This window comes from Pseudorasbora parva, chromosome 16, assembly GCF_024679245.1.
Source record: "Pseudorasbora parva isolate DD20220531a chromosome 16, ASM2467924v1, whole genome shotgun sequence".
Lineage (NCBI taxonomy): Eukaryota > Metazoa > Chordata > Actinopteri > Cypriniformes > Gobionidae > Pseudorasbora > Pseudorasbora parva.
The window spans coordinates 43,866,063-43,885,859 of NC_090187.1; the positions used below are offsets into that span (position 1 = coordinate 43,866,063).

At 37.1% G+C, this 19,797-nt stretch overlaps 1 protein-coding gene across 3 annotated transcripts in view; it reads left to right on the plus strand.

The window, feature by feature from the left end:
• nptnb (neuroplastin b) overlaps positions 1-19,797 on the plus strand; it is a 79,642-nt gene that overhangs the window by 16,660 nt on the left and 43,185 nt on the right. For 2 of the 3 annotated variants that reach the window (XM_067419137.1, XM_067419136.1), the window contains one exon: positions 14,299-14,646. The exons of the other annotated variant lie outside the window; for it this stretch is intronic. In XM_067419137.1, coding sequence (XP_067275238.1) covers positions 14,319-14,646 — 328 coding nt within the window. In that variant the 5' untranslated portion in view covers positions 14,299-14,318. The remainder of the gene's footprint in view (positions 1-14,298; positions 14,647-19,797) is intronic. 3 annotated transcript variants of the gene reach the window in all.

The following is a 19,797-nucleotide window of genomic DNA, read 5'->3' on the forward strand; positions in this document are numbered from 1 at the left end:
CCAGGAAGAAGCTCGTTGTAGTCCAAACCGGCCATTTTTTAGGCAATAAACTGCCGTAACTTTAAAAGACAATATCTCCGTTTGCATTGAACTTTCAGTGCTGTAACTTTGCAGAGACTGTTTATGCTCAAGCAGCGACATTACACACTAACTAAAGTTACAAAAGTCAAATCGCATGCAGCCACACCTTTAAGATGCGTTTTGGTCGATCGGATCACAAGCAGACGAGGGAGACATTCCCGTTTACGCCTGGTGTTTTATACTATCTTCACGTGCTATCAGGATTATAGTATCTATGAGTTTCCGAGGTAAAAATTGCACATGAACGCCTCTGATGTCGTGTTTACCACTGGGAAGTGCGGAAATAATTTTGATACCCAAATTCCCAAAATGGGCGTGCCATAAACTTTAAACATAGAACTACTGCTGTGTCAGGTATGATTTATTCGTTTTTTCCCCCAAACAGCTAGATTGTCTTGTCTTGTCATAATGTAGTCCATAATTAGGCTATATATATGAGTAATAATATGCGTTTAAAGGGTTACTTCAGTGATTTAGCATTAAGCTTTGTATTTAATCTGCCTCATTAATGTAGTAGAAATGTGAAATTATTTTTGAGTTTGGTGCCTTCTTGACTGAGAAAAGACAGACAATGTATTTTTGTCTCATGAAGATGAAAGACAACAACTCCCAGAATGCATTGCTACGCTACCCTACAAGGCCACTCCCAAAGCCACCGCTACTGGATCATTTGCCCAATCAGATATTTATGAATATTTATTTAATTAAAATCACAGCCTTTATGCTTTCATAATCACACATAAGCCAAATCGCGATTGCTGTTCGATTTCGATTAATCGTGCCGCACTACTTTCATCATAACTAACAGTGCAAACACAATATAAATAAGAGATTAGTTGATTATAACGGGAGTCCAGAACTCAGTCACTGATAGACTCGCTCTGTTTGATTGACAGCTCCAGCGATTGTAAAGTGAGCATTCTTTGATTGCTTTCTATATATAATTTAATCACAGTTATAATTACAGATTATTTTCATTCTACTAAGAGAAACAAAGTGAAGTTGACGTTTAGTCACTGCTTTGATTTACTGACACACAGACAAAGATCATCTGACTGTACATGAATCAGAAATCACTGATCTCAGATCAGGCATTAGAATGAACACGGTTACTCACATGTTGTGGCATTACAGTCGAGTCCATATCATAAAAGTCAGTTTGCAAAGAAAATTATGACTGATTCCCCAAAGAATCCACGGTGAAATGTGCCGAATACAAATAAATAATGCTCAGCTGAGACATTCACATTGCTGAGAATAAATAAGCACAATCCTAGCATTAGGATCCTTGTGGAGGTGATGTTACGTTTAGTCGCTCTTCTCTCCTCGTCATCTCACTAACACTCCAGTGGGCGGAGCCAAAGTTGTGATGATGAAGTGGGCGTCGATCTTCTGTTCTTTTAGTAAGATGACCTCTTATATGTCAAAAGCTCAAGGAAAAGCTTAACTCTTTCTCCGCCAAACACAGAAATTTCCGTTATTTGTGAGACAACGCTTCCAGGCCAATAACAGAATTTTCTGTGTTTTCACTGTCGGGCGCTAGGGGGCGCTATTGCGCATCTTCTGAATGAGTACTGAATCTCCTAATAAAAACACACGTGAGGAAGACGCAGTGAAACGAGCGATCGCATGTAATCATATGCATATTAAAAATAACGTGATCATCCTCATTAAACAGCATATGAATCAAAACTGCCTAATGTTACTGAATGAGATGTGGACCCAGGATGAGCTACAGGACTGTGTAAGCATTAGGGGTTGATGGACTCGATCTACTCCATCTGTGTTTGATCATCTCTCTGAATCTGATCTGGAGTCAGTCTTTCACAAAAATTTGATTTTCTCAGCTTTTTGTTCAAAATGTTGCTTTTTTTATGAAACCTACCCATATTCAAGTGTTGATAAAAAAGGAATGCATGAAGCTAGAATAAAACGATTTTTTTTTGTTTAAAAGAAGAGGGTCAGCTCTTTATTTTGATATATTGCTCAGATATTCATTTAACAAAATATTCTATGGGCTATTAAATTTTGGTGAAAATTGTCAAAAACCCTGGCGGTGGCTGGCAACTTTTTTTTTAAACGCTGGCGGGGAAAGAGTTAAGCATTTGACAAATTGACACTTTAATATCTGGTAATGGGGTCAGAAAAATTGACAGATGTTGGCAGATATTTACCCTCGTTAATTTTGACTATTTTTTTCTTTATGTGCGATTTTGCTTCTCTAGTAAATAGGGATGCAGCGATTAACGGTGCTTAAAAAACGTCACGGTTAATTAACCTTAAAGGTTCTTCTACACCGAGTGTTTCTTTTGATTATCTGTGGCAGAGAGATATATTTCGCTGGTCAAATATGCCTTTATGCTTTCATAATCGCACATTAGTCAAATCGCGATTGCGGTTTAATTTCGATTAATCGTGCAACCCTACTTTCATCTTAACTAACAGTGCAAACACATGTGAATTAAAAGTGAATGTGTTTTGTCGTTTAAACATCTTTATAATGATCATGTTTGTTTATATAATGCACAATGAGTTTGTAATTCAGAGGATATGTTTTCATCACGTAAATTCATCAATTTTCCCCGAGATACATAGACTTTATTGTTTCATGCACATTGTGTATCTGATGTAAATAAAACATTTATTTAAATTATAATTGAAAGCATTATTGCATCTTCCATATATACACTGAAAAAAATGTGTGTTGGATTTACATGATTTAATCATGTACATCGGTTCCACATGAATCAATAAAAGGGGCGGTGAAACACTCAGTTTCAGTCAATCTCATGTAATCTTGAGTACCTATAGAGTAGTATTGCATCCTTCATATCTCCGAAAACTCTTTAGTTTTATTATATTTATAAAAGAAATATGGGCTGTACCGAGTCTTTCCGGAAAAAACGAGCGCCTGGAGGCGTATCGAATGGGCGGAGCTAAAGAATGACGAGCGGTGACGTCCTCAAGCGTGGAGAAACCCATCGCTATGGATCTCAGCTAATAGATATATGATCCAGAATCATTCGGAGGCTGAAATAAACTGAACAGGAGAAACAGCAGCAGCAGGACGTCCGTCTCTGTGGTATGGACTGTATTTAGTGGCCTGTCAACATTTGTGTGTCTTTACTCGCAGTTTATGAGGACATGATTCGGTTTATGGACTATTGTATGCGACTAAACCTTAGCAGTAGCAAGCAAAACGGTTTTGCACGTCAGACTAGTGTAACGTTATACAGAGAGCAGCAATGGAGTCCGTTAGCGCATTTGAATGAGGAAGCACGCGATCGTGTCGTTTACTGATGTTTACTCACGCGACGAGCCGACAGCACAGACATCTGAAGCAGTTTTACTCACCGGCTGCTTCCAAAGCAGGACCGAACCTTTATCGCTGGGACCGCTCCGTCAAAAACACACTTCTTTGGTATGATTTGGGGAAGTCCTGTGCGTGGAAGGCGTGGAAATCCGCGATGTTGTGAAGCTTCCCGTCATTTCTGCGTTCAAATCGGTTCAAATGCAGCGCTGCCTTCCCAGAATGCTGTGCTGAAGCGTTGAAGTCGCTCGACGTCACCCATAGGAATAAAGTGGAGCGGCGCGTCAGAAGTGTTCACGGACGACTGGATCTGCAGCTGAGAGTGTTTATGGGCGTGCGTTTCCTCTCTCGCTCTAGTCACGCGCGCGCACCCTACCGGGAGAAGAGCCGTACGGCCCATACAAGGACCTTCCGCTCTATTAACGTCAAGCCGACCCATACTCGAAAAAAAAACTCTGGAACTTGTGAGAAACCGGAAGGAGTATTTTTGACACAGACTAAGTTTCAAAAACTAATGTTGGGCGTTTGATGGAGTATTTCTATGTTTAGGATGGGAATCCGCCCCCCCCCCCCCCCCCTTTAAGTTAAACAAACATAATTTGTTCACATAACCTCAACATCATGGAATGAAGTAATTTTTAAGTAACCCAATTGAGTAATCTCAAAATGATTTTAAAATGGCTTCCTAACAACAGTGGTGTGCAGGGGGGCTTGAGACCCTGTCTCTTTAATCAAATCACAATCTTTATTATTTTTTTGTATTTTTTTTTTTTTTTGGTTACATGACTGATTTATAAAACTGTACTAACTAGCTTTCATTCAGTTAGTCAGCAATAGCACATAATGAACTTGTCAAGTGCTATGAAATGCTCTTTAATGCCATGTGCTGTCTCAGTCCACAGCCTCAGCAATCGCTCCGCTCTTCTCCACTACGGTAACCCAGTATAATTTAAATGGTTCTAATTATTCCAACATAATTAACATTAAACACTATTAAACAATCTAAAGTCTCTAATTTTGCCCAAATAACACATAAAACAACACTTAAGTTAAACAATTGTACTCTTCTCATCAAGTCCCAAGCAAAGCATGCTGGGAACTAGTTTCAGGAAAAATCATGTTCGAGTACTTGATTGGTTCACATTAATCTCAAATAATGTAATCTGCACATTTAAGAGAATTACATTAATCGAAAGCAAACAAATCACGCTTAGAAGAGAAACACAATATTGTTGCGAAGATCGCAAATAATATTACGTAAATTGGACAATGTGTGTTTTCCTTTTTTTCAGTGTACATATCAGTGAATGGAATATAATTTTAACAAACTACACACGTCTTTTTTTATATAGGCTATTAATTCATTTAAATGTCAATCTCAAAAACCTGCCTGAACGCAGCATTAGTGACAGTAAGAGTTGGGTTTATTCCCCTCATGTTGACAGAGCAGAGGTCAGCTTTCTTTAAATCCTTTCTTTAATTCCAAAGGGAGAGATGGACTTTTGTCTTTATTATTATTTTGTGCTGTATTATTTGGTTACTGTGTTATTTCTAGTCTAAAAGGTAGCAAAAAATAACACTTAGTGTTTGTGATTTTATACATTGTTGTGAAATTAATGAATGCATAATAATCGTGAAGCCGTGATCATTTATCAGACAATAATCGTACCACTAAAATCTGTAATCGTTGCATCCCTACTAATGTATGTTTAGATATTTGTTCTGGAAAACAAGACTACGCGAGTACACTGCAAAAAAAATACAAATAAATGCTCTTCTTCTTTAAAGGGGGGGTGAAACACTCAGTTTCAGTCAGTGTCATGTCAATCTTGAGTACCTATAGAGTAGCATTGCATCCTGCATATCTCCGAAAAGTCTTTATTTTTTTTATAATTATATAAGAAAGATGCGCTGTTCCGAGTCTTTCCGAAAAAAGCCGAGCGGGCGGGGGCGTATCGTGTGAGCGGAGCTAAATAATGACGTGTGCTCGCTGCTGCTATTGTGTTGAGTCGAGTGCGTCGTAAAGCTGTGTCATCCCTAACAGCGGGAAAAAAACTTTATTCAAAATAAAAATATGGCTTTTAATCAGATACAGCCATACATCTATGATCCGGAATCAGACCCAGAGGCTGCAGTTGAACAGGAGCAGCAGCAAAAACGACTAGAGCAGGACGTCTCTATGTGGTACAAGTTATACACTAACTATATAATATGCTTAGCGGCTTGTGTTATTTACATATTTATACTTGAATTATATCGTCGTATTTTTGTCTTTGAAGGTGTACATGTGGGAAGTGCAGTTGTGCACGTGTGTTTGTGTGTTTACGCGTGGTTTGTGTAGACAGTAAGCGGACTGGTTTTGCACGGCAGGCTAAGTTAGTGTTTACATAGAAAGACACGGAATAGTAGCGCATTTGAATGAAGAAGCGCGCTTATTGAGTTCAACATATTTCCCCCCTCTTTGTGTATTGTTGTTTGGAGTGCTTTTACAATACACAAACATAAAGTTACACATATAGTGGCCAGCTAAACAAATGTACACGCACTACACATCGCATGCTCCATTGATCAATTAACTATACGTGATCATGTTTGGGCTAACACAGACAAAAACACAGACATTTGAAGCAGTCTCACTCACCGCCTGCGGTTCTAACGTTGGGACTGCTCCATCCTTCAGCATTAGGCGATTGGAAAATCCGGCGTCGAGCTGGGCCTTGTTTATGAAACAGTCGGCACCGAAATGCAGCGAACAGATATAAACATTCGCGCAACTCAGTTGCTGATCCGGAAAAGCAAATTCCATCCACTGTTGCCTTAACGCGGGGTTTTGGGGAATCTGTGCAGGACTGTCTTGGTCTGGCAACCAAAAACGCACTTTTTTGGTGACATTGTTAGTTGTGCACATCACCTGTCCAGCAGCCTACAAGCCAGCGCTTTGATGGGCGTAGGCTGTTACTTTCGCTCTCCCTCTCTCTCTCTCTCTCTCTCTCTCTCTCTCTCTCTCTCTCTCTCTCTCTCTCTCTCTCTCTCTCTCTCTCTCTCTCTCTCCCCCTCTCTCTCTCTCTCTCTCTCTCTCTCTCTCTCTCTCTCTCTCTCTCTCTCTCTCTCTCTCTCTCTCTCTCTCTCTCCCTCCCTCTCTCTCTCTCTCTCTCTCTCTCTCTCTCTCTCTCTCTCTCTCTCTCACGCGCTTCCGGTAGAATTGTCCGTAAGGCCCATACAAGGAAATTCCGCCCCCATTAACGTCAAAGGGGACGCATGATCTCAAAAAACTTGCCGAAACTTATGACTAACCGGAAGTAGTATTTTTGACAAAGAAATACTCCCATCAAACGTCCACCTTAACTTTTGAAACTTTGTCTATGTTTAGTATGGGATTCCAAGTCTTTAACAGTGTAAAAAGATCAGTATGCATGAAACAGCATTTCACCGCCCCTTTAATATTTTTGTCTTGTTTCCAGTCCAAATATCTAAATATTCTTAAATCAAGATGCATTGACTAGATAAGTAAACGACATAAGATATTTTTTCTTTTTTTGTTGAAAATAACATCTAAATGAAGAGAGTTTTTGCTTAAAACAGACGAAATGATCTGCCAATGGGGTGAGAAAAATAATCTCGTTTCTGTTACAATAAGAAACAAGATTTCAATCAGAAATAAGATTATTTTTCTCACCCCATTGGCAGATCATTTCGGCTGTTTTAAGCAAAAACTCACTTCATTCTGATTTTATCTTCAACAAAACAAGAAAAAATATCTCATGTCGTTTTACTGATCTAGTAAATGCATCTTGATTTAAGAATATTTAGATATTTGGACTGGAAACAAGACAAAATGACTAAGTAAGAAGAGCATTTTTTGCAGTGTAGATGCCACGGTGATAAGCAAGCTCATGTTATTTTGTGTATAATGAAAGATGAAGATGATATGAAGCTCGGAGATGCAGCTGAGTCTCCTCCAGACTGTGACTAAGGTTACATGTTTGCGGCTCACACCACCTGTGCATTAGTCAGCTCTGACATCTCACGGATACATGTGACAATCTGAAACCATAAACGGGAACGATGTAAAACCATCAGGGGTCGAGCGCAAGCGAGCAGCGAGTAGATCTGAGGCACGATGCAAGCGAATTTTGGTAACACTTCAGAATAATGGTCTATTATTAATAGATAAATATGCAGGAAGTAATGCAGGACTAATAAGTACACTAAAAAAATGTGTTGGTTTAACTTTAAAAAAGTAAGTAACCTGGTTGCCTTAAACATTTGAGTTTATTGAAATAAACATTTTTGAGTTGATACAATGAAGGAAATTGGTTTAATAAATAGAAACCCAAAATATTATTGTATCTGAACCACATGAAAAATGTGATAAATCATGATAATAGGTAAATTTGGCATGTTTCACTGCGTCATCAGAAATAAAACACACACAATTACCCAATATGCTTACAAAATCGTTTAATAATATTTTAATAAAGGTTGTCGAATCTCAAAAAAATGTTCATTGTATTAACTCAAAATTTTAAGGCAACCAGGTTACTTATTTTTTTTACAATGTAGCCCTATATTAACACTTCAGCTATTATTAACTAATATAGAAACAAGCTGAACTAATCAGTGAGTAATATTAAATTCAGGACTAAGATAGTTTCTTATTATGCAATTAATAGCTACTGAATAAGACTGGCATCACTAATAACTAATTATAAAAATTATAAAGAATTACTAATTAAACGCTAATCATATTAACAAGTCTGAGATGTGAGAAATTGTCTTTTTTTAACTCTTAATGTGGTCATAAAATGCATCACTAATACTTAAGTGTTATCTAGTCATAAAGCAGGAACTTCTAGTGAGCTGGACCATTATTTAAAAGTGGAAAACATTGTTAGATCACTAGTAGATCTTAAAAATTGTCCTTTGTTACTCTGAATAAAGTAATAAAATGCATCGTACCCAATCACTCTTCAAGGATAATGGTGATCTGGACCATTATTTTAATGTGAAAAATCATATTTCCCACTTTAAAATAATGCTCCAGATGACCAGTAGCTCCTGCATAATGACTAGATAACACTTAAGTATTAGTGATGCATTTTATGACTTTATTCAGAGTAAAGAATATGATTAATTACATCTCAGACACACAATAATGTGATCATTGGTGAGTTAGTTAATAGTTATTAATGAGGCTAATCTCAGTCAGTAATTATTGATTACTTAATAAGTAACTATCTCCTAAATTCATTACTCACTGATTAGTTCAGCTTGTTTCTATATTAGTTAATAGTAGCTGAAGTGTTAATGTAGTGCTACGCATTAGTCCTGCTTTACTTCACTGTAAAAATAAATTGTTGATTTTTGTTGGTTTAACTTAAAAAAGTAAGTAACCTGGTTGCCTTAAAATTGTGAGTTTATTGAAATTAAAAATTTGAGTTGATACAATGAAGGAAATTTGTTTAATAAATAGAAACCCAAAATATTATTGTATCTGAACCACATAAAAAATGTGATAAATCATGAAAATAGCACTATTTGGCTGCGTCATCACAAATAAAACACACACAATTGCCCAATATGCTTACATAATCTTTAAAGGCCCACTGAAATCAAAACTGAAGTTTTTTAGCTTTTAGTATGACTGTGTTAGCCTTAAAGTTATTAATAAGCTGGTGTGTGCTCCAAAACTATGACAAAATTTGCATTTAGGAGATATGAGCATTCAAAATGTACAGTCTCTCATTTCCGTTAAAACGAATCTCGTGACATCATCGCAGACTTCACTTTCTCGTTAAATCTTCTGTCCAATCAAAATGCTCTCTAGAATCTAAAGCCCGCCCCCTACACTGCCGAAGCGGCGGCTGAAATCGGTCAGTTGTTTACACACATTTACTAATTTCTACATGGTGAAAGGCACAGCACACTATAATTGTGATAGGAAATAATTCAGTGTAAATATGCTTTCATTTGAGGTGAATGAAGTCTCACGTTAGTTTCACGCACCGCCTCTGCGCACACACACCAACGGCTCTGGTCTAAATTTAGACTACACACACGCGAGCGCAGCGCGGATCATATGCGCGAGTCGGCGCAGACAACAAACTTATCGGACCCATTTGAATTCTGCACAGAATGCTGCATTTCAAGGCGATATGGAGGAGATTATGATGATAAACGGTTAGAGGAAACTGGCTTTACCAAACAGAGAAAGGTCCGCTCTTGCGCTCTAGTCAAACTGTATATTAACGAAACGCTATTGGCTGTTTCAAAAAAGGGGAGGAGCCGCTAACAGCTGGAGCCGTTTCAGGGGAAATCACGTCAACACATCGAATAATGCGGCGTGTTTCAAAGCACTTCAGTGGGCCTTTAAATAATATTTTAATATAGGTTGTCGAATCTCAAAAAAATTTCATTGTATTAACTCAACATTTTATTTCAATGAACTCACAATTTTAAGGCAACCAGGTAACTTATATTTTCTAAATAATGTTTTACAGTGTTCCTGCATAGTTCATTGTAAAAAAATTACCAGGTTTAATAAGTTACCTGCTTACCTTAAAATTTTGAGTTCACTGAAATTGAAATTTTTAGTTAACCCTTAAAGACCGAGACAGCCGCCCGCGGCTAAAAATAACTATCCTTCTAAAATGTTTAATAACTTTTAAACTGCAAATCTAATCTGTATGCCGTAAACGGCACCGTAAAGAGGAGAATCTCCGCTTTCCATAGGTATAATCTCGCGATTGATCATTCAGAGGCTCCATAGTCAGCGTGGATGCGTCATCAAAATATGCAGCATTGATTTGTCCAGGAAACACACGTGGGTTGTTCCCCTGAGCCAAACAGAATTTTATTTTTTTATTATTAGTCCCACCCCCGTGCCCAGATTCGTTGAAACTTTCATCAACTCAACCAACAAACACAGTGTTTGGTCTTTTGAACCACGAATCACGTTTCTTTGAAAAATTAATGTGGGTGTGAATTTGCATGCATCATGAAACCAAACAGATATAAACGCGTGCAAAACGCTTATATTTCGCAGAGCACAGCCAGTATATTTCTCTATTTGTATGTAGTTTGTGTTTTACACAATTTTCACTATTATATTTTCCTCAATTTGTGTTTGAGAAGATTATGTGCAGAGAGGTTGAAATGTCCGTTTATGAAAATAGCCGCCCACATGTAAACGTAGCCCCAATATATTTTATTTCAAAACTTGATGTATTGTTTGCGTTTGTTTTTCATATTCAAATTATAATATATTTCTCTGAAGAAAAATGTTTGTTTCAGTGTTGTTATTATATAACAATCTTTCTGTTTACTTTATTACTTTATTACACACTGTCAGTAAATAAAATACACCCGTTTTCACTCAAAAACCTAGAAACGCCTAGAATAATGTTATAATAAAGGGCTATAACTTGCTGAGGGATTGTTACATGTAGACAAAATTTTATCTGGAAGTGTAAAACAACCAAGTCTAACTTTCTAAAGGAAAAAATCCAAACTTCATGAAATTCTGTTCGAGTTCACAGTAAAAACATCACATTTTTGCTGCCATTTTTCTTGAAATTATATGAATTTAATCCATTCTCAGAATAAATGAATGTAAAATTGGGACATCAAATGAGCTAGATGGAAACTTCAGGTTCTTCTGTTTAAAATGATATATAGCACTTGATGCTAACTGCTAGAATGGGTGAGAAAACAAAGAAAAGTAGAGGCACATCAGGCGCCCCAAAAATGTCCTAGGTCTTAAGGGTTAATCAATAACCTTTATTCATATATTGTTAAAAGATTTTGTAAGCATATTGGGTAAATGTGTGTTTTATTTGTGATGACGCAGCCAAATTGTGCTATTTTCATGATTTATCAAATGTTTTATGTGGTTCAGAAACAATAATATTTTGAGTTTCTATTTATTAAACAAATTTCCTTCATTGTATCAACTCAAATTTTTAATTTCAATGAACTCAAAATTTTAAGGCAACCAGGTTACTTACTTTAAGTTAAACCAACAATATTTTTTACAGTGTATTAATAACAGGCCATTATTCTAAGTTGTTACCTGTATTTCTTTCCCCCGTGCCCGTGAATATCACCTTTCTGTCGGCTCTAAACTCCGGCAAACCTTCATCATTTCATTTACAGGCCCGGTAATCCTTTACAATAATAACTTCATCTGGAAGGCCTCGTCTCTTCATATCTCTCGCTTTCCAGGATCAACAGCGATGCTGGTGTTTTTTTGCCATCTGGAGCTTTGCAAAATACCTTTTCTTAAGCGCTTAAAAGCTCACTGCAAAAACAATCTGAGGTTTGGGTCTTGTTTTGCAGCACAGAAAATATCTAAACATCCTTAAAACAAGGATTAACATTTAATTAGAGGAGAGCGTGTGCAATAAAAAGACTTGATTTCAGAGAATATATATCTTGAATTCAGTTTATTTCTGATTGACAAAAGGCTATTTATCAGGAAAACAATCAGGCAAACGACACATTCAAATTAAATTCACAAGATATATTAAAGCAAGAAAATGTTCACAATGTTGCTAAATTCTTGTTTTTTTTTGGGGGGGGGGTACAACATATATTGGTAAAGACAAAAAAAAAAGAAGCCACAAAAAATATATATATATATAATTTTTGTTTTTTTTTTGTTTTTTTTTGTTTTGTGGCGGTCATAAAATAAAATTTTAACGGGCAAAACTAAACCCACCTTCTGCTCTGATTGGTCAGATGGCCCAGTCTGTTGTGATTGGTCGACTCTTCTCTGATTGGTCAGATGGCCCAGTCTGCTGTGATTGGTCGACTCTGCTCTGATTGGTCAGATGGCCCAGTCTGCTGTGATTGGTCGACTCTGCTCTGATTGGCAGATGGCCCAGTCTGCTGTGATTGGTCGACTCTGCTCTGATTGGCAGATGGCCCAGTCTGTTGTGATGTCTGGAGTGTTACTATTGTGAGGAACTGAAAACCACTAACCATTGACCAACACACACCTGCTCTAAAGGCAATAGTGCAGCATTTCTGTGTTATTTAAAGGTTGCACTCTAAAAAATTCTGGGTAAAAAACAACTCAATGTTGGGTCAAATATGGACTAACCCAGCAATTAAGTTGTTTTAACCCAGCGATTGGGTTGTCTTAAGCAAATATTTAACCCAACTGCAGGATTAAAACAACCCAATCGCTGGGTTAATCCATATTTGACCCAACACTGGGTTAAAACAATCCAGCATTTTTTAGAGTGTGTGTTAGTAATATGAGCCTTTAGGCGGTGCACAACACACACACACACTCTGATTATTACACACATCAGAATGACCTATTTGCAGTAATGATGAATGAATGGCTAGTTATTTGACCAATCGTGGCAATACACACATGTATTTGAATGAATGAATGAATGAATGAAGGAATGAGGGGCATTTATATAGCGCTTTCAAATGTACTACTGTACACCCAAAACGCTTGTCAGGGGTCTCTCCTCAACCACCATATAACATATTTAAACTCATAGACAACCTCATCAGGTTGAATTAGGTGTCTATTAAATAGTGAATGGTGCGAGCACAACTGGCTTTTAAAGGGAAAGGGAGATGAGACCCTGATTGGTTTATTGCACGTTACGCCCAAAACGCACCCATGACTGATTAAGAGATAAGGGACGACCCTTTTAGACAATGCGTCGGCCGCTCTGACCATTTTTCCCGCCGTTAAACTAGCAAAAGTGGATTCAGACACGCCGTAAGAGCTTCAGACAATGTGCTCAGATCGTTAAAATCGGGCCCTTATTGTTTTAAACATTGTTAGTTAATGCATTAACATTAACTAAATGTCACATTTATGCCGAGTAACACAACATTTTGAAGTAGAAAAACTGCAATAATAATTTCTTGTAAAACATACTCCAATAATATTTATGGTGTACGAAGTATAGTGTATGAAGAAAAGTAAACAAGCCTTTACAAAAACGTGTATGAGAATGTTTAAAGTGGAAAAATCACTCAGAAATTAACATTTTGCCATCATTTGCTCGTATGCTGTTATTCTTTAACATTTCTGTTTTTGTGAAAGGGTTAGTTCACTTAAAAATAAAAATTCTGTCATTAATTACTTACCCTAATGTGGTTGGCCAGCCGTCAGACCTCCGCTCATCTTCACACACAGATGAAGATATTAGTGTTGAAATCCGATGGCTCAGAAAGGCCTTCATTGACATCGATTCATGATTCGGATCGCGTGTCAAACTGCTGAAGTCACGTGACTTTGGCGATTCGAATCATGAATCGATTCACTGATTCATAACGGTTTGAAGCTTTGTTTTGAAATCGTCCATCACTATATAAGTCGTTATTTAGTGTTTTTCCCGCACTAACTCTATTCTGGCCTCTTCATAAATGATTGTCGAGCCGCTGTAGTGAGATGGGCTTTGTAACGACGTCTTTAGTGCCTTTATGGGTCTTGAGAGAGGAAATGACATTGGTGTCAATGAAGGCCTTTCTGAGCCATCGGATTTCAACACTAATATCTTCATCTGTGTGTGAAGATGAGCGGAGGTCTGACGGCTGGCCAACCACAGGAGGAATTAATGACAGGATTTTCATTTTTTGGTGAACTAACCCTGAAATGGTGGCCAAATGCTTATTTCCTGGTGAACTATATCTACAATAGACTCCAAGATGAAGAGTGTCTGAAGATCCGTTAACCTGTTTCTCACTGATGCTGTTATTCTGTCTACTGTATTCCAACTGTTTTCCACTCATTTCTGATTTGTTGCTTGTTTCTTCTTGATTTGCATTTGGATCATTCTTCTTTTGTGTTTTCCAACTGATCCGACATTTTGGTTTTTCTCTCGCACATCCCTCTTCTCCCTGTTTTCCTTCACACACTCCCTCTTCCTCTCCAGCTGGGTTTGTGAAGTCGCCAATGTCAGAGATAAAGCTCACGGGAGACGCCTTTGAGCTGTACTGCGATGTGGTCGGTAATCCTGTGCCGGAGATCCAGTGGTGGTATGCCGATATTAACAGGGCGGACTCCTTCAAGCAGCTGTGGGACGGGGCCCGAAAGCGCCGGGTGTCCATCAACACGGCCTATGGAGCCAATGGAGTGAGCGTTTTGGCAATCTCTCGCCTCACACTGGAGGACGCCGGGATCTACGAATGCCGGGCCAGCAACGACGCGCGCCGAAACGACCTGCGCCAAAACCCGGCCATGAGCTGGATCCGAACGCAAGCCACCATATCCGTGTTGCAGAGTGAGTGGTCTATGTACTGTAGTAGCTAGAGGCTGAAACACACCGTAGTACGGCTGTGCGATATTGTAGAAAAACGCAATATGCAATACCTTGTTAAATAATGCGATACGATATTGCTATTAGTGTGTAAAATTTCAATTATATATAAAAAAAATAAGGTAACACTTAAGTATAGGAAACACATTCACTATTAACTACAACTTTACCTCAAACTCCAATTTACTGCTTATTAATAGTTAGTAAGGTAGATTTTGTAGAAATAAACAGCAAATATCCTAGTAATATGCATGCTAATAAGCAACTAGTTGATAGTTAATAACACAGTATAGTAGGGCTGTGCGATATTGAAGAAAAATGCGATATGCGATACCTTATTGCTATTAGTGTGTAACATTTAAATTATATATATATATATATATATATATATATATATATATATATATATATATATATATATATATATATATATATATATATATATATATAAATAAGGTAACACTTTAGTATAGGGAACTCATATTCACTATTACTATAACTTTTGCCTCAATTAACTCCTAATTTACTGCTTATTAATAGTTAGTAAGGTAGTTTTTGTAGTATTTAAGTTTAGGTATTGGGTCGGATTAAGGGATGCCAGGGCTGGACTGGGGCTAAAATTCAGCTCTGGCACGCCCTGCCCATCCGGCCCATGAGTTCCCCGTGAATGTTTTTCTGGGGTTGGGGCCTTAAATTCGCGTATATAAATAAAACTAGGACGAGGAAGAATAATGATAGATATTATCGAATTTGCTACAAATGCAGATAAACTTAATATTGCTTTTTTTGTCACACAGAAATGCCCTTGGCAGTAAAGCACTGATGATTTTGAGCTAGGATGCAGTAAATTTACTTCTTTTAAATGGTGTCATCATTTACTCTCATGTCGTTCCAAACCTGCATGACTTCTGGGAAACACAAAAGAAGATGTTTTGAAGAATGTTGGCAACCCAGCCATTTTGGTTAGGCTACCATTTGAATATTGCATGAACAAAAAAACACTCAAATTATTTTATTTTATGCTACACAGAAATAAAATCATTTAGGTTTGGAATGACATTAGGGTGAGTAAATGATCACATTTTTGGGTTGAACAATCATATTTTTCAAGAGTTAACACATCATTTAAGTAAGACACTGATATATATATATTTCACAAGGCTATTAAATTTCATTAAATGTATTAAAAAAAGTTAATAAAACTTTTAAAGAGAAAAAAAAAGCTTTGTCCTTGATTCATGGGATCCAGACTTTAAAGCTGTTTTATAGACTGTAGTTTAACTGTAGGCCGGATTCATTTAAATGTAAGATCATGGTGGTCACAGGGTAGAAAAAAAAAACCTTTCTTCTTCTATCTCTCCTTTCTTCTTTCCTTTTCTGGTTTTTGCTACTCTGAGCAGTATACAAATCTTGGTATTTAGGGCACTTTTTGTGTTTCGTCGCCTCTTCTTGACGGATCGCTTCCTGTTCTCCTGAGTTGTAAATTGCTTTGGATAAAAGCGTCTGCTAAATGCATAAATGTAATTGTAAAAAACATAGACTGTAAAAACCTTTCTCCTCATTATATGGCTATATGGTTTCTAAAATATATAAAACATATATAATAAACTATTATATTTGGAAAACGGCAACACACAAACGTTTAACTTCAGCAGAACCACAAGTTACATTGCAGCTAACAGCGAAGAAATATGGTGTTTTGGAAGAAACATTTATTAAAATGTTGCTATATTACTTAAATTAATATTGCAGAATATAAATCACTTTTATAGAGGCTGTTTTCGTATTTTCTACAGGTGAACATTTTTTTTACTTATATACCTCGTCATGAACACATGCTCGCGGCTGTTTTCAGCTGATTCGACACAGAGCCTGTAATGTTTCCATATCACACGATTGTGTTCGGAGTCAGAGAGCCGTTTATAGACCAGCATTTAAACGCAGCGTACGTTCGTCAGCGGCTGCGTTGTGCGGATATTAGCCTGCGCAGTTCCATGCGCTCAAATACTAATAAATAAATAGAAAAAAACGAAATATGGAGGGGAGATCTCTCGCGCTTCGGCTTGACAATTCAGAAGACAAACCAATGAGCCGTTATCGCTGCATGTTGTCAGTGGTACAACATTTTTACCGGCCCCAAAGTGCGTCGGCCCACGGTATGCCAGATTACCAGTCCAGCCCTGAGGGATGCAGAATAAGGCATTCATATGTGCTTTATCAGTCATGATAAAGTCCTTTTAACAGGCGTGTGGCCAGTCTATTCTCTGCTCTATGCGTCGACCTAAAACAAACACCTTTCACAATGTTGAAGTAGGCTATTAAAATCATTCAGATATTGCGTGCCGTTGCGATATGCATATTGCGAAATGTACGAATTTCGATATATTGCACAGCCCTACGCAGTAGTGTCGCACCACGTCCCTCGTGCTAAACAACTAAACTAGTCAGCTGGACGGCCTGACTTTATCATCCGGTTTATCCACCTTATTTTGCAGCACAAGTAAGCCAGTTTCTGTGAATGTGCGAGACTTCGAGTGATTAGCCTCTATCGGTGTATTTTAATGATCATGATTATAATAAACACATAATATCAAACTGTTTTTGTGCAGCTACACCGAAAGCTTCGTACATTCAAGTTACATATCCGGCTAAAAATAAGGTGGAGACCTGTGGTGCAATTTAAAATATCCAGCGTTTGTTTCGAACAACTCCAGTGTACATGGTTTGATTTCAATGGGAGTGATTTATTTAGTTTTGACACGATGTAACATATGAATCCAGAGCTGTTGTGCATTTCATGGGTTTAATATCAAGGTTTTGCAGCGTTCAGAACTGACTTGACCATGCTTTTTAAAATCCCATTCACACCGGAATTTAAACTGAGGTCGCAAACTGGACGTAGAATTGCATTTCGAATTAGAAATGAGTTGACTTTAAAAGTTTAACAAAAAGTCCTTTTGGAACAGGGTGAAAGAACACTTCATTTCCCAGAATGCATTGCGTGTGTAAGCTCCGATAGAGTGCATTAGTGCCCACCCTTTCTTTTTAAGCTGTGCTGATTTCGTTAGTATTTTTTCCATTCATTTCTGTTTTAAAAAAGTCTTTGTTAAAGCATTATTAAAGGATAATCACAACACTACAAACCTTTGATTTGAGGTTTTTGGAAATCAGACAGAAATACAAGATGAAATACTTAATGGCTTTAGTGAGGGAAAGAACTGCAATCCCATGAAGCATTTTATGAAATTATGAAAATGTATCTAAAAACAATGGAAAATATATAAAACTACTCATTTAAATATTTTGAGAGCGCTGCAAGATTAACTCAATTACGTCCTTCGTAACGATTTTGCTGCATTCTGCTCGTTTCGACTCTCTGATTGGTGGAATGCTCTGTACAGCATCATGGGTAATGTAGTTTTTCACCAGGACTTCCGCTGATAAACATGATTATTTTAAGACTAAGCTGAAATAATGCAGGTTGACAGCTTCAAAAGAATCAAATGCTATGATTGACAACCCCGTAGCTCACAGTAAGCCTGTCTTTATAGGTTTATAAGTTATAATGAATGGAGTTTTACACCCGGACGCCGACTGTTGCACTCTCTTCAAATTCACTCTTGAACTGAAAATGAGTCAGTCTTCAATTCTGAATTTTGCACAAGCCTGGTGTATTTTGGTGATTTTTATGCACATTCACTCATATTTATAATTCCAATAGAGTGTATTAGTGGCTGTACACTTTTTTTAGCTGCACTGGTTTTGTAAGTATTTTTTCCATTCATTTAAATGTTTTGTCTTTGTTAAAGCGTTATAAGCAATGAAACAAACCAACCAGCTACGAGAAAAATACGAGGTAGTGTACTTAACAGCTCTAGTGAGGGGAAAGAACTACAATCCCATGAAGCATTGTGACCTGCTAAATTTAACTAAAAATGATGGAAAAATATAAAACTACTGTTTTAAGTATTTTAAGAGCATTGATTTGATTACATCATTTGCATTTTGCATCAATTTTGCTGCATTCTGCTCGTTTCGACTCACTGATTGGTGGAATGCTCTGTACTGCATCATGGGTAATGTAGTTTTTCTCCAGGAATTCCGCTGATAAACATGATTCTTTTAAAACTAAGCTGATATGATGCAGGGTGACGGCTTCAACAGAGTCAGAGACCATCGATTAACAACCTCATTGCTCACAGTAAGCCTGTCTTTATAGGTTTATAAGTTATTGTTAAAAATGAATTTCCCTATGGAGAAAATGAATAGAGTTTTACATCCGGACGCCGACTGATGCACTCTCTTAAACCGAAAGTGAGTCAGTTCTGAATTTTGCACAACCCTGGGTTAGTTCGGCTATTTTATGCACATTCACTCCTATTTATAGTGCAATTTCTGTTTTATGAAATTGACTTTGTTTGTTTATAATGCATGTAATCTGATATTTTGGTTTGTGTTCATATAAAAAGAGGAAAGAATCAACTTCACTGGACTCAAAAGTATCACTGGATTATTCCAAAATAGTCATTAGCACATGATTATGTAATGTACACAGCATACACTGCAAAAAACGCTTTTCTTACTTAGTATTTTTGTCTTGTTTCTAGTCAAAATATCGTTTACATTAAGAAACATTTACTAGACAAGTAAAAATTATTGTCTTGTTTTGGGGAAAAATAACTCAAGATGAAGAGAGTTTTTGCTTAAAATAAGATAAATAATCTGCCAATGGGGTGAGAAAAATAATCTTGTTTTCTGTTTGAATTAAGATTATTTTTCTCACCCCATTGGCAGATTATTTATCTTATTTTAAGCAAAAACTCTCTTCATTTTGAGTTATTTTTCCCAAAACAAGACAATTACTTTTACTTGTCTAGTAAATACTTCTCGTTTTAAGAATTTTTAGATGTTTGGACTAGAAACAAGACAAAAATACTGAGTAAGAAAATTTTTTGCAGTGTATTAGGAGCAAAAATCCTGTTTTGTGGTCATACCGCCCAGCCCTACTATAAATGAAAATAAAACAAACCCCATATTATGTTCATTTGAGTTCCTGTTTTTCTGAACGGGGGCAGCATTGTATTGACTCCTTCTGTATTTCCTTGGTGTGTCCAA